We start from the raw sequence: 19,425 nt of genomic DNA, 5'->3' as shown, positions 1-19,425 counted from the left end.
CATTTATGATGGGCTAACCTTGTGTCAAGCATGGGGCTCAGTATTTCATATGACATGTTTTAATTGATCCTCACAACAGTGTTATGGTATGAGCCTACCCTTAACTTTGTTTTACAAGTGAGGAAACCTAGAATCCATCAGTGGTGGAGCCTGGAAAGGAGCACCTGTCCGTCTGACTCCTGAGCCCAGGCTTTTAATCAACGCTAAGCCGCACCTCTGACAATACAGTGAGTGTCATAACAGCTGCCACTTATTGAGTACATACTATGTGCCCAGTGCTTTAAAATTACGTTTAATCCTCCCAGTATAGATGTCTTTCAGTTTTCCCCAGAAGGAAACTAAGGCTCAGAGTGCCTGAATTCGTTTCCATTTGTGCTAATTACCATAATTTTAATGGTTGAAAACAACACAAATGTATTCTTTTACAGTTCTGGGGGTCAGAAATCCTACAATCAAGGTTTCAGCAGGGCCACATTCCTCAAATGTCTGCTTCTATCATTACAGCTCTGTGCTTGACTCTGACCTTTCTGCCTTCCTCTTATTAGGACCTTGTAATTACAATGGGCCCACCTGGATAACCCAAGATAATCTCTTCATCTCAAGATCCTTTATATAATCACATCTACAGAAGTCCCTTTTATTATGTAAAGTGACATATTTCCAGGTCCCAGCGACAAGAAGGTGGACATCTTTGGAGGGGCTTTTTATCCTAACTTCGCCCAAGTCTCAGAGCTAATAAGTATTAGAGATGAGATTTGGATCTAGATGTTTTTAGGCTCCAATGTTCACACGATTTCTGCTCTACCACATTAATGAGGATCCCATCAGTCATTCAAAGAAACATTTACTGAGATTATAAAAAGAGCCAGACACTGTGGTAGGTACTGGAAAAATATGAAATGCTTTATGAGTTTGAGTCATCTTCATGTAGGTGCCTTACTAATCTCTGTATTTTTCTTTTAAAAAATTAAAAAAAATATTTATCTCAATATATCTAAAATATTATTTCAACATGTAATTGATTAAAAATATTTTACATTTTTATACTGTCTTTAAAATCTAGTGTTTTATACTTAGAACCCACCCATTTGGACACCAAATTTTCATTGCAAATATTTGATCTGTATTTAGATACAAAATTTGCAGTCAAAGAAATAGATTCACATATCTAGTTGCTCTAAATACACTTAAAACAAATGTTCCAAACACATTTATGATTTTTAGTAACTGGATCGATGTATTTTTAAGTTAAAACTGAAATGAAAAAAATTAAAACTTTTAATCTCTATTTTTCAATAGTCCATGAGATTAAAGATTAATAAACTTAGATAATAAGATAAAATAACTCCCTGAATAAGTGTTACTAAGCTCTACTTTATTGCATTAAAATATTTTTTTACTTTTTTCTCCCTTCCAGAGATTGACACTAGATCAAAGTTTTAGATACTGTACTTTAAAAAATTTAATTTTTTTCTTCAGATTTGTGAAATGGAAATCTTTGCGGGACAGAGCATAGATATGAGCAAAACATCTGGTTCTGTTTGTTTTTCAATATTTGTGAGATTTGCTTCCCTTACTGCTAAAAAACCAGCACAATGCTTGGTGGTCTTCTCTAGATTTTAGAAGGGACGTATATACCTACCCCAAACCTTTAACCAAGTAGCCTGAAAGGCTGCCTGACAGCTTGGAATGGGCTCCAGAGCAAGAGAGGGCTCTTTACCTGGGTCAGCAGATCTGCTGTGTCTTTTAAGACCCAGGGGATCCAAATATCCACGGTAGATCTGTATGAATGAAGTCTATGGTTGGCACTTCTAGGGGAATTGTAATGCTCTCTTTGACAGATAACTGTTTTTTTGAGAAGAAGCTCTTGGTTTTCTCCTTGCTCCTAATAGAGATTAAATTCCTGGCCATGGCACCCTAGGTATTCCTAGGACCTGCATTGGCCAACAAGGACTGGGTGATATCTGAGCCTAAGCCATACGCTTGGGTGGTTCAGCAGCCCTTTAACATCAAGTTGAAAGGGTGTATTTCAGTTCCAAAAGACCAAATTAAATCGAATAAACAGGTGGTTTGTGCTTCCAATATACTGCATAGTCACATTCCCCCTCAACTCTGATCACAGAGGAACTTTCTTTAGATGAGTTGATAAGGAAGAAAAAGAATGAGCCTGTTTACTGATGGCTATGCACCAGCCAGAACTGGATTTTGGCCCAGTTACAGACTTCGAGGTAACCCTAAGGAGAGTGGGGAAGAGAAATCCTCCCAGTGTACAACACTTGGACAAGGACATTTCCTTGCCCAATTTGCTAGGAGCAGAGATAGCTTGACAAAATGACTCTACATCCAGAATATTTTCAGAGAATTATATGGAATAACACTAGAGGATTGGTGACTAGGACACTTAAGGAACTGGTAGGTAGATCCATCTTTTGGATTATGGGAAGATTTATGCCCCATGTGTATGTTTATGAGAGGTGTCCCACTGCAGAAGATGAACTCAGTGATTGAGTAGACAAGAGGAATTGTTATTCTATTTTTTTCTAGTTACCCCAGTACTTGCTTAATGGGTTCATATACAAGGTAGATTGTCATAGATAGGGTCATAGATTATGCATGGCTACAATGAAATAGACTTTCTCATACCATAGCTGACATGGCGGCTGTCATGGTTGGGTGTCCAATTTGCTACCCGCATCAACCAATTCTGAACTGCTGTATGTTATCATACGCCTAGGACACCAGCCAGCCACTTAGCTGATTACATTGGACACAGAGAGTCATAGAGGAGAAGTAATTTATTCTTGGTAGACTAGATGATTTATTCTGTATTTCCACTTGCCTTCTCTGATGACGCTGTCTCTGTGCCAATACTCTGGAGACTTACCAAATGCCTTATTGTGTTAGCTTTCTGTTGCTGCCGTAACAAATTACCGTAAATCTAGTGGCTTATAACAACACCTGCTTGTTACCTCAGGGTTTCTTTGGGTCAAAAGTCCAGGAACAGCATGGCTTAGCTTGTGCTCTGTTAGAGTCTTCCAAGGCTAAAATCAAAATGTTGGCAGGATTGACATGTACACACTACTATATTTAAAATAGATAACCAACAAGGACCTACTGTATAGCGCAGGGAACTTGGCTCAATATTCTGTAATAACCTAAATGGAAAAAGAATTTGAAAAAGAATGGATACTTGTATGGGTATAACTGAATCACTTTGCTGTACACCTGAAACAATGCATCATTTTTAAACAACTATACTCCAATAGAAAAAAAAAAAAAAATGACCACTGAGGGTGAGGGTGGATGTTGGCAGAGACATGTTCCTTTCTGGAGGCTTTAGGAGAGAATCCATTTCCAGGCCTGTTCAGGTTGTTGGCAGAATTTAGTTCCATCCTGCTGTAGGATTGAGGTCCCCATTTCCTTGCTGATTGTCAGCTGGGATCATGCAAAAGGCTGCCCACATTCCCTGGGTTATGGCCTCCTTCGAAGTCAACAGTGGCCCTTCGAGTCCTTCTCATGCTTCAGATCTCTCTGTGCATGTCTCTGTCACATCTCTTCTTTTGACTCCTCTGTCTTCCTCTTCTGTTGTAAGGGCTCATGTAATTACATTGGGCCTGAATAATCCAGGAAAATCTCCATATTTTAAGGTTAGCTAGCTGATTAATAACCTTAATTACATCTCTGTCTCTTTCTTTCTCTGTCTCTCTGTCCCTGTTTCTCTCTCTCTCTCTCTCTCTCTCTCTCTCTCTCTCTCTCTCTATATGTATTTGTCCTAAAGTCAGAATACATGGATCTGAGAATGAAGAGTGCAAATAAGATGGGTATCTCGTACGCTTACATCAATTTTTTGGTAACAATAGTTTGCTGCCATTCCCACAATAATTCTGGCTTAATTTGTCTGAAAGTTTAAGTAACCAAAATAAGAGAGACTTCCTAGAGACACCTAGAGAGCCTAATATGTTTCTACGGATTTAAATTGAGGTTTTCCCACCCGAATAAGAATATTTCACCAGAGGGCATAACAATAGTATCATTGAATTGAAAGTTGAGAGCAACACCTGCCCATTTTGTCTGTTCATGCCACTGAATAAATAGGCAAATATACAGGGTTGCAGTGTTGTCTGAGAGTGAAAAATTAGTTATTAAAAGGGATCGGGGTGAGACCTTCAAGATGATGGAAGAGTAAGACATGGAGATCACCTTCCTTCCCATAAACACATCAGAAATACATCTACATGTGGAACAGCTCCTACAGAACACCTACTGAACGCTGGCAGAAGACCTCAGACCTCCCAAGAGGCAAGAAACTCCCCACGTACCTGGGAAGGGCAAAAGAAAAAAGAATAAACAGAGACAAAAGGATAGGGACGGGACCTGCACCAGTGGGAGGGAGCTGTGAAGGAGGAAAGGTTTCCACACACTAGGAAGGCCCTTCGCGGGCACAGACTGCGGGTGGCGGAGGGAGAAAGCTTCAGAGCCGCGGAGGAGAGGGCGGAGGGCAAAGCGGAGAGATTCCCGCACAGGGGATCGGTGCGGACCGGCACTCACCAGTCCGAGAGGCTTGTCTGCTTACCCGCCGGGGCGGGCGGGGCTGGGAGCTGAGGCTCGGGCTTCGGTCGGATTGCAGGGAGAGGACAGGGGCTGGCTGCGTGAACACAGCCTGAAGGGGGCTAGTGCACCACAGCTAGACGGGAGGGAGTCCAGGAGAAAGTCTGGAGCTGCCGAAGAGGCAAGAGACCATTGTTTCGGGGTGTAAGAGGAGAGGGGATTCAGAGCACCGCCTAAACGAGCTCCGGAGATGGGCGCGAGCCGCGGCTGTCAGCACGGACACCAGAGATGGGCATGAGACGCTAAGAATGCTGCTTCAGCCACCAAGAAGCCTGTGTGCAAGCACAGGTCACTATCCACACCTCCCCTCCCGGGAGCCGGTGCAGCCCGCCACTGCCAGGGTCCCGGGATCCAGGGACAACTTGCCGGGGAGAACGCATGGCGCGCCTCAGGCTGGAACAACATCATGCTGGCCTCTGCCACCGCAAGCTTGCCCCGCATCCGTACGCCTCCCTCCCCCCGGCCTGAGTGAGCCAGAGCCCCCGAAACAGCGGCTTCTTTAACCCCGTCCTCTCTGAGCAAAGAAGAGATGCCCTCAGGCAACCTACACGCAGAGGCGGGGCCAAATCCAAAGCCGAACCCTGGGAGCTGTTCGAACAAAGAAGAGAAAGAGAAATCTCTTCCAGCAGCCTCAGGAGCAGTGGATTAGATCTCCACAATCAACTTGATGTACCCTGCATCTGTGGAATACCTGAATAGACAACGAATCATCCCAAAATTGAGACGCTGGACTTTGGGAGTGACGATATACATATACTTTTTTCTTTTTCTCTTTTTGTGACTGTGTATGAGTATGCTTCTGAGTGTGATTTTGTCTGTATAGATTTGCTTTTACCATTTGTCCTAGGGTTCTGTCTGTCCGTTTCTTAAAAAATATAGTTTCTAATGCTTGTTATCATTGGTGGTTCTGTTTATTGGTTTTGTTGCTCTTTTCTTTCTTTCTTTTTTTATTACATTTTATTTTTTTAACAATTATTTTTTTATTTTAATAACCTTTCTTTTTTTCTTTCTCTTCCTTCCTTCCTTCCTTTCCTTCTTTCCCTCCCTTCCTTCCTTCCTTCCTTCCTTTCTTTCTTTCTTTCTTTCTTTCTTTCTTTCTTTCTTTCTTTCTTTCTTTCTTTCTTTCTTTCTTTCTTTCTTTCTTTCTTTCTTTCTTTCTTTCTTTCTCCCTTTTCTTCTGAGCTGTGTGGCTGACAAGGTCTTGGGGCTCTGACCAGGTGTCAGGCCTGAACCTCTGACGTGGGAGGGCCGAGTTCAGGACATTGGTATACCAGAGACCTCCCGGCTCCATGTAATATCAAACAGCGAAAGGTCTCTCAGACATCTCCACCTCAATGCTAAGACCTAGCTCCACTCAATGACCAGCAACCTACAGTGCTGGACACCCTATACCAAACAACTAGCAAGACAGAACACCACCCATTAGCACAGAGGGTACCTAAAATAATAATAAGGTCACAGAAGCACCAAAACACACCACCAGACATGGACCTGGCCACCAGAAAGACAAGATCCAGCCTCATCCACCAGAACCTAGGCACTAGTCCCCTCCACCAGGAAGCCTACACAACCCGCTGAAGGAACCTTAGCTACTGGGGGCAAATACCAAAAGCAACAGGAACTAGGAAACTGCAGCCTGTGAAAAGGAGACCCCAAACACAGTAAGTTAAGCAAAATGAGAAGACAGAGAAGCACACAGCAGATGAAGGAGCAAGGTAAAAACCCACCAAACCAAACAAATGAAGAAGAAATAGGAAGTTTACCTGAAAAAGAATTCAGAGTAATGATAGTGAAAATGATCCAAGATCTTGGAAATAGAATGGAGAATATACAAGAAATGTTTAACAAGGACCTAGAAGAACTAAAGAGTAAACAAACAATGATGAACAACACAATAATTGAAATTAAAAATTCTCTAGAAGGAATCAATAGCAGAATAACTGAGGCAGAAGAATGGGTAAGTGACCTGGAAGATAAATAGTGGAAATAACTACTGCAGAGCAGAATAAAGAAGAATGAAAAGAATTGAGGACAGTCTCAGAGACCTCTGGGACAACATTAAATGCACCAACATTCGAATTATAGGGGTCCCAGAATAAGAAGAGAAAAAGAAAGGGACTGAGAAAATATTTGAAGAGATTATACTTGAAAACTGCTCTAATATGGGAAAGGAAATAGTTAATCAAGTTCAGGAAGCACAGAGTCACATACAGGATAAATCTAAGGAGAAACACACAAAGACACATATTAATCAAACTATCAAAACTTAAATACAAAGAAAAAATATTAAAAGCAGCAAGGTAAAAATAACATATAAGGGAATCCCCATAAGGTTAACAGCTGATCTTTCAGCAGAAACTCTGCAAGCCAGAAGGGAGAGGCAGGACATACTTAAAGTGATGAAAGGGAAAACCTACAACCAAGATTACTCTACCCAGTAAGGATCTCATTCAGATTTGACGTAGAAATTAAAAACTTTACAGACAAGCAAAAGCTAAGAGAATTCAGCAGAACAAAACCAGCTTTACAACAAATGCTAAAGGAACTTCTCTAGGCAGGAAACACAAGAGAAGGAAAAGACCTACAATAACAAACCCAAAACTATTAAGAAAATGGTAATAGGAGCATACGTATCAATAATTACCTTAAATGTACATGGATTAAATGCTCCAACCAAAAGACACAGACTGGATGAATGGATACAAAACCAAGACCCATATATATGCTGTCTACAAGAGACACACTTGACACCTAGGGACAAATACAGACTTAAAGTGGGGGGATGGAAAAAGATATTCCATACAAATGGAAATCAAGAGAGCTGGAGTAGAAATTCTCATATCAGACAAAATAGACTTTAAAATAAAGACTATTACAAGAGACAAAGAAGGATACTAAATAATGATCAAGGGATCAATCCAAGAAGAAGATTTAACAATTGTAAATATTTATGCACCCAACATAGGAGCACCTCAATACATAAGGTAAATGTGAACAGCCATAAAAAGGGAAATCGACAGTAACACAATGATACTTGGGGACTTTAACACCCCACTTTCACCAATGGACAGATCATCCAAAATGAAAATAAATAAGGAAACACAAGCTTTAAATGATAAATTAAACAAAATGGAATTAATTGATATTTATAGGACATTCCTTCCAAAAACAATGGAATACACTCTCCTCTCAAGTGCTCATGGAACATTCTCCAAGATAGATCATATCTTGGGTCACATATCAAGTCTAGCTAAAATTAAGAAAATTGAAATCATATCAAGTATCTGTTCCAACCACAATGCTATGAGACTAGATATCAATTAAAGGAAAAAATCTGTAAAAAATACAAACATATGGAGGCTAAACAATACACTACTTAATAAGCAAGAGATCACTGAAGAAACCAAAGAGGATATCAAAAAATACCTAGAAACAAATGACAATGAAAACACAATGACCCAAAACCTATGGGATGCAGCAAAAGCAGTTCTAAGAGGGAAGTTTATAGCAATACAATCCTACCTTAAGAAACAAGAATCATCTCAAATAAACAACCTAAACTTACAGTGAAAGCAATTAGAGAAATAAGAATAAAATAAGCCCAAAGTTAGCAGAAGGAAAGAAATCATAAAGACAAGATCAGGAATAAATGGAAAAGAAATGAAGGAAACAATAACAAAGATCAATAAAATTCAAAACTGGTTCTTTGAAAAGGTAGACAAAATTGATAAACCATTAGCCAGACTCATCAAGAAAATAGGGAAAAGATTCAGAGCAATAGAATTAGAAATGGAAAAGGAGAAGTAACAACTGACACTGCAGAAATACAAAGGATCATGAGAGATTACTGCAAGCAACTTTGCGCCAATAAAATGGACAACCTGGAAGAAATGGACAAATTCTTAGAAAAGCACAACCTTCTGAGACTGAACCAGGAAGAAATAGAAAATATAAACACACCAATCACAAACACAGAAATTGAAACTGTGATTAAAAATCTTCCAACAAACAAAAGCCCAGGACCAGATAGCTTCACAGGTGAATTCTATCAAACAATTAGAGAAGAGCTAACATCTATCCTTCTGAAACTCTTCCAGAATATAGCAGAGGGAGGAACACTCCCAAACTCATTCTACGAGGCCACCATCACCCTGATACCAAAACCAGATAAAGATGTCACAAAGAAAGAAAACTACAGGCCAATATCACTGATGAACATGGATGCAAAAATCCTCAACAAAATATTAGCAAACAGAATCCAACAGCACATTAAAAGGATCATACACCATGATCAAGTGGGGTTTGTCCCAGAAATGCAAGGATTCTTCAATATGTGCAAATCAATCAATGTGATATGCCATATTAACAAACTGAAGAATAAAAACCATATGATCATCTCAACAGATGCAGAAAAAGCTTTTGACAAATTTCAACACCCATTTGTGATAAAAACCCTCCAGAAAGTAGGCATGGAGGGAACTTATCTCAACATAATAAAGGCCATATATGACAAACCCAGAGCAAACATCATTCTCAATGGTGAAAAACTGAAACCATTTCCACTAAGATCAGGAACAAGAGAAGACTTTCCACTCTCACCACTACTATTCAATATAGTTTTGCAAGTTTTAGCCACAGCAATCAGAGAAGAAAAAGAAATGAACCCAAATCAGAAAAGAAGAAGTAAAGCTGTCACTGTTTGCAGATGACATGTTCCTATACATAGAGAATCCTAAAGATGCTACCAGAAAACTATGAGAGCTAATCAATGAATTTGGTAAAGTAGCAGGATACAAAATTAATACACATAAATCTCTTGCATTCCTATACACTAATGATGAAAAATCTGAAAGAGTAATTTAGGAAACACTCCCATTTACCATTGCAACAAAAAGCATAAAATACCTAGGAATAAACCTACCTAAGGAGACAAAAGACCTGTATGCAGAACACTATAAGACACTGATGAAAGAAATTAAAGATGACAGAAACAGATGGAGAGATATACCATGTTTTTGGATTGGAAGAATCAACATTGTGAAAATGACTATACTACCCAAAGCAATCTATAGATTAAAAGCAAGCCCTATGAAACTACCAATGGCATTTTTCACACAACTAGAACAAAAATTCCACGATTTGTATGGAAACAGAGAAGACCTCGAATAGCCAAAGCAATCTTGAGAAAGAAAAATCGAGCTGTAGGAATCAGGCTTCCTGACTTCAGACTATACTACAAAGCTACAGTAATCAAGAGAGTATGGTACTGACACAAAAACAGAAATGTAGATCAATGGAACAGGAAAGAAAGCCCAGATATAAACCCACACACATATGCTCACCTTATTTTTGATAAAGGCGGGAAGAATATACAATGGAGAAAAGACAGCCTCTTCAATAAGTAGTGCTAGTAAAGCTGGACAGCTACAAGTAAAAGAATGAAATTAGAACACTCCCTAACAACATACACAAAAGTAAACTCAGAATGGATTAAAGACCTAAATGTAGGGCCAGACACTATCAAACTCTTAGAGGAAAACATAGGCAGAACACTCTGTGTCATAAATCACAACAATATCCTTTTGGACCCACCTCCTAGAGAAATGGAAATAAAAACAAAAACAAATGGAACCTAATGAAACTTAAAAGCTTTTGCACAGCAAAGGAAACCATAAACAAGACGAAAAGACAACCCTCAGAATGGGAGAAAATATTTGCAAATGAAGCAACTGACAAAGGATTATCCTCCAAAATTTGCAATCAGCTCATGCAACTCAATATCAAATAAACAAACAACCCAGTCCAAAAATGGGCAGAAGACCTAAATAGACATTTCTACAAAGAAGATATACAGATTGCCAACAAACACGTGAAGAATGCTCAACATCACTAATCATTAGAGAAATGCAAATCAAAAGTACAATGAAGTATCACCTCACACCTGTCAGAATGGCCATCATCAAAAAATCTGCAAATAATAAATGCTGGAGAGGGTGTGGAGAAAAGGGAACACTCTTGCACTGTTGGTGGGAATGTAAATTGACACAGCCAGTATGGAGAACAGTATGGAGGTTCCTTAAAAAACTAAAAATAGAACTACCATATGACCCAGCAATCTCACTACTGGGCATATACCCTGAGAAAACCATAATTCAAAAAGAGTCATGTACCACAATATTTATTGCAGCTCTATTTACAATAGCCAGGATATGGAAGCAACCTAAGTGTCCATTGACAGACGAATGGATAGAGAAGATGTGGCACATAGATACAGTGGAATATTACTCAGCCATAAAAAAGAAATGAAATTGAGTTATTTGTAGTGAGATGGATGGACCTAGAGACTGTCATACAGAGTGAACTAAGTCAGAAAGAGAAAAAGAAATACGGTATGCTAACACATATATATGGAATCTAAAAAAAAAAAAAAAGAAGGTTCTGAAGAACCTAGCAGCAGGACAGGAATAAAGTCGCAGACCTAGAGAATGGACTTGAGGACACGGGGAGGGGGAAGTGTAGGGTGGGACGAAGTGAGAGAGAGGCATGGACATATATACACTACCAAATGTAAAATAGATAGCTAGTGGGAAGCAGCTGCATAGCACAGGGAAATCAGGTCAGTGCGTTGTGACCACCTGGTGTGGTGGGATAGGGAGTGCTGGAGCGAGACGCAAGAGGGAAGAGATATGGGGATATATGTATATGTATAGCTGATTCACTTTGTTATAAACCAGAACGTAACACACCATTGTAAAGCAATTATATTCCAAGAAAGATGTTAAAAAAAGAAAAGAAAAGTACCAGGGCTGCTGCTATATTGGGAGTGGGTGAGACAAATGTCTTGAGCCCGGGAGGTCACTTTGCTCCCTATCATGTCAAGTGGTAAAGATGCATATTAGATGGCAGTAATCCCATATGCTCTGGCACCAAGGACTGCAACCCAGTAGGAATAAAGTTTGGGTTATTTCCCCAGATGCTGGCTTAGAACAAAGGAGCATGGAAGATGCTGTGGAGGAAGTAAGTCTTACCTTGTCAACCATAGCTTTATGACCAGTTGTAGAAATGTGTTATCTATTTCTGTTTCTATCATTGCTCTCTTAGTTATTTTATTTTTCCAACAAATATTCTACTATTTTATATAGGCTGTTCTGGTAGTGTGTAACTTTACAAATTAGTCCACTGATTATAGAATGTCATGATGGGGACATTATCATGATATAGATCTAAAGGTAATATCCATAGACCACAGATATTTTATATATATATATATATATATATATATATATATATATATATATATATATAGACACACACACATATAAATATATACATATGGTATATATTTATGTGGTGAAATTATAAAATTGATTCCTTGTTAAGGAGATACCTTCATTTTCAATTATAGGAAAGATAGTGGTATTATGTTAAGAATTATCGGGCTTCCCTGGTGGCGCAGTGGTTGAGAGTCCGCCTGCCGATGCAGGGGACACGGGTTCGTGCCCCGGTCTGGGAAGATCCCACATGCCTGGAGCGGCTAGGCCCGTGAGCCATGGCCGCTGAGCCTGCGCGTCCGGAGCCTGTGCTTCGCAACGGGAGAGGCCACAACAGTGAGAGGCCCGAGTACCGCAAAAAAAAAAAAAAAAAAAGAATTATGTTTGTTGCTGTTTGCAAGATTAAGTATAGAAGAGGGTATTTGTTGATTTTGGGAAACTAAGTGGAGTACACCCTTTTAGGCTTTGTTTTTGTCAGCATCATTAGAGTACCCTATTTTAGTTTGGGAAATTTTCCATATTATATTGGGGGGTAATATTCCCCAAGATAGGAATCAGAAATGAATTTTCCCAGTTTCCTTTTGCACTTGGGGCATAGGCACTGGCTTCACCAATGAGGTGCTTCACATTCTGACATGGAAGAATTGACCTTGAGGATTGTGTGCCATACAGAATCCACTCTTTCCTGTTAAGGGAAATGGTGGCATGTGGCTTTTAGGGAAATCTGTGGTGGAAATTCTGGTTTTTAGTGTTTGGTATCAGTGGCTTGAACTGCAGTATCTGTATCCAGTAATGCCATCTGAGAGATCACCAGTGGGGCAGTCCTACTGGTTTGGGTGCTGTTTTTGCCTGTGGAATTCCTAAGATTGATGCTTTGGCCTTCCCAGAGGTTGTGAGAGTCACAAAATATATTTTACTTTTTTTTTTGTGGTTGCTCTTTCTCTCAGCTCACTTACTCTATGCTCTGTGGAAAGTATCATATGACAAAGAATTGAAGCTTCTGGCCAATAGCTGTATGAGTGATGAGTGAGCTTGGAAGTGAACCAGCTCCAGTCAAGCCTTCAGACCACTGTAGTTCTGGCTGACATCTTGATTGCAACCTCATGAGAGACTCTGTGCCAGAATCACATAACTAAGTTCTGACCCACAGAAACTGGGATAATAAATGCTTGTTGGTTTAAGCCATTAAATTTGGGGATCATTTACTAGATAGCAATAGGTAAATACAAACAGATAGAGTGGAATGAGAAATTCCAGGATGATTAAGGAGGCATTGTGCAATGCATCGCTAGAATAGTTGATTCCCTAGGTTCTCTGAACTTTAAGACCTTTGCATGTGGTGGCTAACTTACTACTTATCCGTATCTCCTTTCCCCTGCCTGGATCTGATGCCAGCACCAGGGGGAGTAGAAGCCATGAAGCTGGCTGTGTGTGTCTTCCTCCCTAGAGAGCTCACAGGCAGACCAGCTCTGCGTGCTGCACTCTAGTGCGGCAGTCTCCATGCCATTGGCTAATGCCTGGACTCTCTGGCACTGTCTCCACTGCTGCAGGCCTAAAGAGCTTGCTGGTGTACAAGGAACTCATCAAACATTATCAAGAACAAAGGCGTTGTTCCATGTTTCTATAAGACGTGGAAGACTCCAAGGGCAGTAGCCTGCATGGTGAACTAGCCCTGTCTCAAGAGATGGAAGGTGGAGACATGATCAGATTTATATCTTGAGGACATCAATCCATCACTCTGGCTGCATTCCCTGTTTTTCACCCCATTCTTTCCATCTTTCCCCAAATAGTCCTCATATATTATTCCAGGAGGATGAGTTGTCGCTACCTTTAGAAGAGCCATTTGCTAATTTACCAGTGACCTCATTTCAGTTCTCTTTCTCCTTGAGTTGTGTGTAGAAGTCAGCACTGCTGTAGGGAACTGGTTCACTTTCCGATACTATGTGAGCAAATTCCTCATCTCTGTGAATTTCTCAGACATTCTACCAAAGAGTTCTTGTCCAGCCTTCTTTGTTCTCTCCCTCTTCAACTCTCTAAGTACAGTAATTATAATGAGAGTAAAATCGATGACTAACGTTTCTGATGTTTTGAGTTTGAGTTAATAAGTGTTCAAATACAGCTTTTAGGAAGGGGAGAATGGGCCATTCGACTGCCTGGCAGTACAGATTTTAGAGTCACCTGCATCGACATGATATTTGAAGCTATTTGTGCATAAGATCGTGGGGAAGATAGTTGAAGACAAAGCAAGAAAAGAAAAAGATGTTTCATTTAACCCACATATTAGAATTGCAACATAATATCCGTCCTTTACCAGAGCTACTAGAGAATTACAATAATACCAACTGATTTTCAATTGTACCTTTAGTTTCTTCCCACCTTTCTACTATAGGAGCTAAGTTGCTAAGTATTGACAAAGAAAAGAAGTAGAGAGTTATATAATGCATTTTCTGGGTAACTGATTAATGGAAAAATCAATTATTGTTAGTTAAGCAGTATTTTATATGTTTTATTAAGGTTGAGTAGGAGTGAGGTAACATTACTGAAAGCTAACTAGTCATTGTTCAAAGATGGAATAATCTCTGGTATTGTAAAATTTACAGTTTTAATTTCCTCATATAGAGAAGAGCACAAGTGATTCTTATTCCTCAGGAAGTCTACTGCTGTGACAGCATAATTTCAACATTCAAGAAGAGAGAAAGCAGCCCTGAATCCCTCTGAAATCAAATTAAGTCAGTGGAGGGTTGTATGAAGAAATGAAAAGAAGGCAAACAGAACTTATCAAATGTGTTGTTCATGAAAATTTTTAGAAAATTTAATATGAATGAAATTCTTGTATAAATTCACTTCTTAAATTTTATGTACACAGCATACATTTTTTGGGGGGGAATTAAGAAACACTTCAGAATGAAGAAAAAAGTTAAAAACTTTTTGTTTATTTTAATACAGCAAATAAATGTGAGGAGTTAAAAAGTCTATGTGGTTGAAAGTTACAGTGATAGTACAGCTGTGGTAGGCAGAGTAATGGCCCCCAAACAGGCTCATGCCTTAATGCCTGGAACCTGTGAATATGTTACCTTACATGGCCAAAGAATCTTTGCTGATGCGATGAAAGGAATAGGCTTTGAAATGAGGAGATTGTCCTGGATCACCTGTGGAGACTCAGTCTAATCTAATGAGTATATAAAAGTGGAGAACATTTCCAGACTGGGTCGGAGAGACAAGACAGAAGGAGGAGAGATTTGAAGACTGGGAAGGACTCCACCCACCACTGGTGGTTTTGAAGATGGAGGAAGGGGGCTGAGAGCAAAGGAATGCAGGAAAGGGCTCTCAGCAGACAGCTAGAAAGGACATGAAGATGTCAGTCCTACAACTACAGGGAGCTGAATTCTGCTAAAAACCTGAATTACCTTGGAAATGGATCCTTTCCTAGAGACTCCAGAAAGGAACACAGCATCTGATTTTAGGTTGTTGAGACCCAGGTCAGATTCCTGATCTCCAGAACTGTAAGATAATACATTTGTATGGTTTTAAACCACTGAAATTGTTGGAACAGCAATGGAACTCTAATTCAGCAACTTTATTTGAAATATGCATAACTATTAAATAAATGGCCTTTAGTAAATCTCCCAGTCCAGACAAGTTTGTACTAAAGCCCTTAATATAACTTTTAGATGGAGCTGGCTTTTAACTTCCAGTTAAAAACAAAATCCAATCCAACTCCTAAAATACCTAACAGTGTTTTGAATTATAGTTTATCTAAAGAAGATAAAGTTGGAATCATGTTTTCAGTTGTTATTACATTATTAAAAATAACAAGGCAGATTGCTCCTTTAACTTTCTCATACCTACTACAAAATATTTGTGAAAGGAAGAATTTGCTCTCAACATTTCTGTAAAATGATGACCTAGATGGATGCTGTGTTGGTAATACCTGCAGATCTGATGGTTTTCTTGGCTATGCTAAGAAGGCTATCATATAAGGTCACTATATCTTCCCTTCAACCAAAGTATAAGATTTCAGTTTAACACAGTAACATGTTAATGCATGCAGTGTGGTATTGTGGAATGAGCACTATTCTTGGAATCCAAAGACCTTGGTTGAACGCCAGCTTCACTATATATTGTGTCAGACAAGTCAACAAATCTCTCTGAATGACCGTTTCCTAGTTTGTGAGATAGGAATAATATCTACCTTAAAAGTTTGTTAAAATAGAATGAAATTTCTTTTCAAATCTTATCCTGTCATCATAATATAGAGTATAATATGCGAACACCCAGGACCAATGTGATATTTTGGGACTTTCCACTAAAGATTGAAGAAAATGGGACCAAATATATTACAGAAAAGAAGAAGTTGGATTGAGTGGGAGGAGATAAAGTGGAGGTAGTAGGAATATTACCAGTAAAACTGACCAGAGCAGCAGAAGAGGTGTTGGCAGACCAGGAGATGGAGACCTAAGTGGAGATGCAGTCTCGGATTACATCAGACCAATTCCATCAGCATCAGTTTTCCTGAGATGTCCAGGAGAGAGGGACCCATGCTATGAGTCCTTTGATCAGTGCTGGTTTTCCATGTTAGCTTGGAAGCTTCTGGCAAGGGCTTATTTAGACTCCAGGGGCTCTAAATTCAATTTAGAAGCAATGGACTCCTGATGTACCACCTGGTCTGGACCTTATTGATTCTGAGGGTGGGCAGAGCTAAGCGTGTTTGTAGCAGTCATCATCATCAGAGGCCTCCAGGACAGACTGTGGATGGCAGAATAGGATAGGAACTGAGGGAAGTGCAACTGAACTCTGGGTCTTTAGTTATCAAAGGGATCACATTAATACCTATTTCTCAAAATTTCATCACCTGTGCCCTCACCTGAATAATGCAGTACCTTCCTGCAGTTGTTTTAACTCTTCAAAGAAATAGATCAAATTAAAAAAAAAAAAAAAAGATGATTTTGTTTGCGGAAACTGGAGGCACACAAAATCTCAGGCTGGGAAACCAGGATCTCAGGATGTAGGTCTAACAAAAGAAGTGAGGGCAAAAAACTATATGCTTTGAGCTCTTTTTTGGCTTTTTAAGCTACATTTGCTTAATTCTTTCCTTTCTCTTTGCATACTTGATTTCATCACTTTTGTAATCTGACAGAAAAAGTTTGGCTTCCAACAAATTTCAAGTTTCACATAAAATATGCTCAGCCAGCCAGAAAGTCTCTTATAATCAGGTCAAAAATCCCTGGGCCAAGAGCTGCCAATGGTCAAAACTAGACAAATTCGAGCAGCCAAAAAAGTGGTATTGAATTAAAACTCAACGTGTAAAATAAATATCTATGAACTCATGCTAATATAATGATTAAATAAATAAATAAGGAAAAAAGACAAATCTCCCATGCAGAAAAATTCCAAATAATTGATGTAGATACTGTGTCCTTAAGTAGATGGAAAATAACTTTCTACTTCTTAAGTATGGGTTTCACATAGTGACTTCCAAATACTACAATATGAAAAGGGAGAAAAAGAGTAACTTTACAGTGGGGAAAACAGACAAATACTACCTCAACCAGGTGATTAAGATTAACAACAGTGGGACTTCCCTGGTGGTGCAGTGGTTAAGAATCTGCCTGCCAATGCTGGGGACATGGGTTCAATCCCTGGTCCAGGACGATCCCACATGCTGGGAGCAACTAAGCCTGTGTGCCACAACTACAGAGCCTGCACTGTAGAGCCCACGACCCACAACTACTGAGCCCCCATGCCACGACTACCAAAGCCCGCGTGCCTAGACCCTGTGCTCCGCAACAAGAGAAGCCACCACAATGAGAAGCCTGCGCACCGCAACAAAGAGTAGCCCCCGCTTGCTGCAACTAGAGAAAAGCCCGGTGGAGCAACGAAGACCCAAAGCAACCAAAAATAAATAAATAAATAAATAATTTTAAAAAAGGTTAACAACAGTGGTAAGTCATGTTGATAGTAAGGACTCTTGATATTTTGTAATGAGAATGACAGTTTACCTCTGTAGTCTTTCTCCTCAAAACCAGCAACTCTAGTCTAATCATTAGAAAAATATCAGATAAATTTCAACTGAGGGACATTTTACATAATATCTGATTTTAAAACTGTCAGGGTGCCCACGGAGCTGCAGCTGACCTACGAGTCTTCCTTACCAACATTATGCTCCAGTTCCTGCTTGGATTTACTCTTGGCAACGTGGTGGGAATGTATCTGGCTCAGAACTATGACATACCAAACCTGGCTAAAAAACTTGAAGAAATTAAAAAGGACGTGGATGCCAAGAAGAAACCCCCTAGTTCATGAGGCCAACTCCAGCACTGCCTCCTGGATAAACTGAATCTACTGTTCTTGAGGGCCTCCTTTACCATCTGAACCAAAAGCTTTTGTTTTCATCTCCAGCCTCAGCAATTTTCTTCTTTGCTAGACCCTGCATTACCTTATAGCACAAATGGGGCCACAAGTTAAGAACAGCCCTTACTTTTCCAACATCCTCACTTCTTCCCTTCCTCCTTCCAGCCACTTGGGAGGTCCTGAGAATGGAATTATGGTGCTAGATTAGTAAACATGACCTTTAATTAGTAGTCTCTCCCTTATTCTTTGGGATTTCTACTACCGTTTTCAAAAGAAAAAATGATGAGTTTTGTATAGCTGATGAGATATAAATAATGCTGATTTCATAGTCTAGAAATTATATTGGGTGTTTAAACCTTTGGTACTAAATTATGTTGTTTCAAAGTAGTAATTAAAATGAAAATCTAGAAGCCAGTTTCTGGTGAGTTATCCACTAATTTTATGTTGTTGTCAGGAAGCTCCATAGTTGCTAATTTAACCAATAAATCAATTTGCTATTCATTAACCAAGAAACTCTGTTCTGAGAACCCCATCAGGAACTGGGGAATTGAAAAGTATTTAAAGTAATGGCCTTTGTTCTCAGTAGAATTCATAGTCTAGTATGCATGTTTTTTCCTAATGATGCATTTGATCTGGCTCTGTTCTCTCATAAGAATCATACTTATTTTATGGGATTACAGGCACATTTGACATTACATGGTAGATAAATGAGAAGTTGTCTATAAAGGAAATTTTATGTCTTTTTACATTAAAAATGTATTTAAATTATAAAAAAACCCAAAAAAACCCCCAAAAAACCTGTCAGGGTCATAAAATATAAGGAAAATATTAATATAATGTACCATAAGGGTTCATTAATTGCAAAAAATGTACCATACTAATGTAGGATGTTGAAATAGGGGAAAGAGGGTATAGGGATATACTATCTTCATAACTTTTCTGTAAATCTACAACTAGTCTAAAATAAAAAGTTTGCTAAAAAAAAGTCCTTGAAGAAGGGATTGATGAACTAATTTTGGCTCAGATATCCACCTTGAACCAATGAGGTGAGGACAACAGTGATGAAGCCAAGCTCCAGGACATGGCAGCTTACTGTAGCCACAGTCATGTTGGGGTGTGTGTGTGTGTATGTGTGTGTGTGTGTGTATGTGTGTGTGTGTGTGTGTGTGTGTGTGTGTGTGTGTGTGTGTGTGTA

At 39.4% G+C, this 19,425-nt stretch overlaps 1 protein-coding gene across 1 annotated transcript; it reads left to right on the top strand.

The window, feature by feature from the left end:
* Positions 1 to 17,988: 17,988 nt before the first annotated feature.
* On the top strand, positions 17,989 to 19,132 carry LOC307187250 (short transmembrane mitochondrial protein 1). The gene has a single exon (XM_079923055.1). It carries the CDS (start codon positions 18,039 to 18,041, stop codon positions 18,180 to 18,182), a length of 144 nt encoding a protein of 47 aa, XP_079779181.1. The 5' UTR covers positions 17,989 to 18,038; the 3' UTR covers positions 18,183 to 19,132.
* Positions 19,133 to 19,425: the final 293 nt, after the last annotated feature.

The sequence above is a fragment of the Stenella coeruleoalba genome (assembly GCF_951394435.1).
Source record: "Stenella coeruleoalba genome assembly, chromosome: 5".
Classification (NCBI taxonomy): Eukaryota; Metazoa; Chordata; class Mammalia; order Artiodactyla; family Delphinidae; genus Stenella; species Stenella coeruleoalba.
Note: the sequence above shows the minus strand (reverse complement) of the source record. Positions and strands in the feature narration are given on the sequence as shown.

Bases quoted from the DNA above. Each gene is read 5' to 3' on its own strand.
- LOC307187250 (XM_079923055.1), top strand. From the start codon at position 18,039: ATGCTCCAGTTCCTGCTTGGATTTACTCTTGGCAACGTGGTGGGAATG.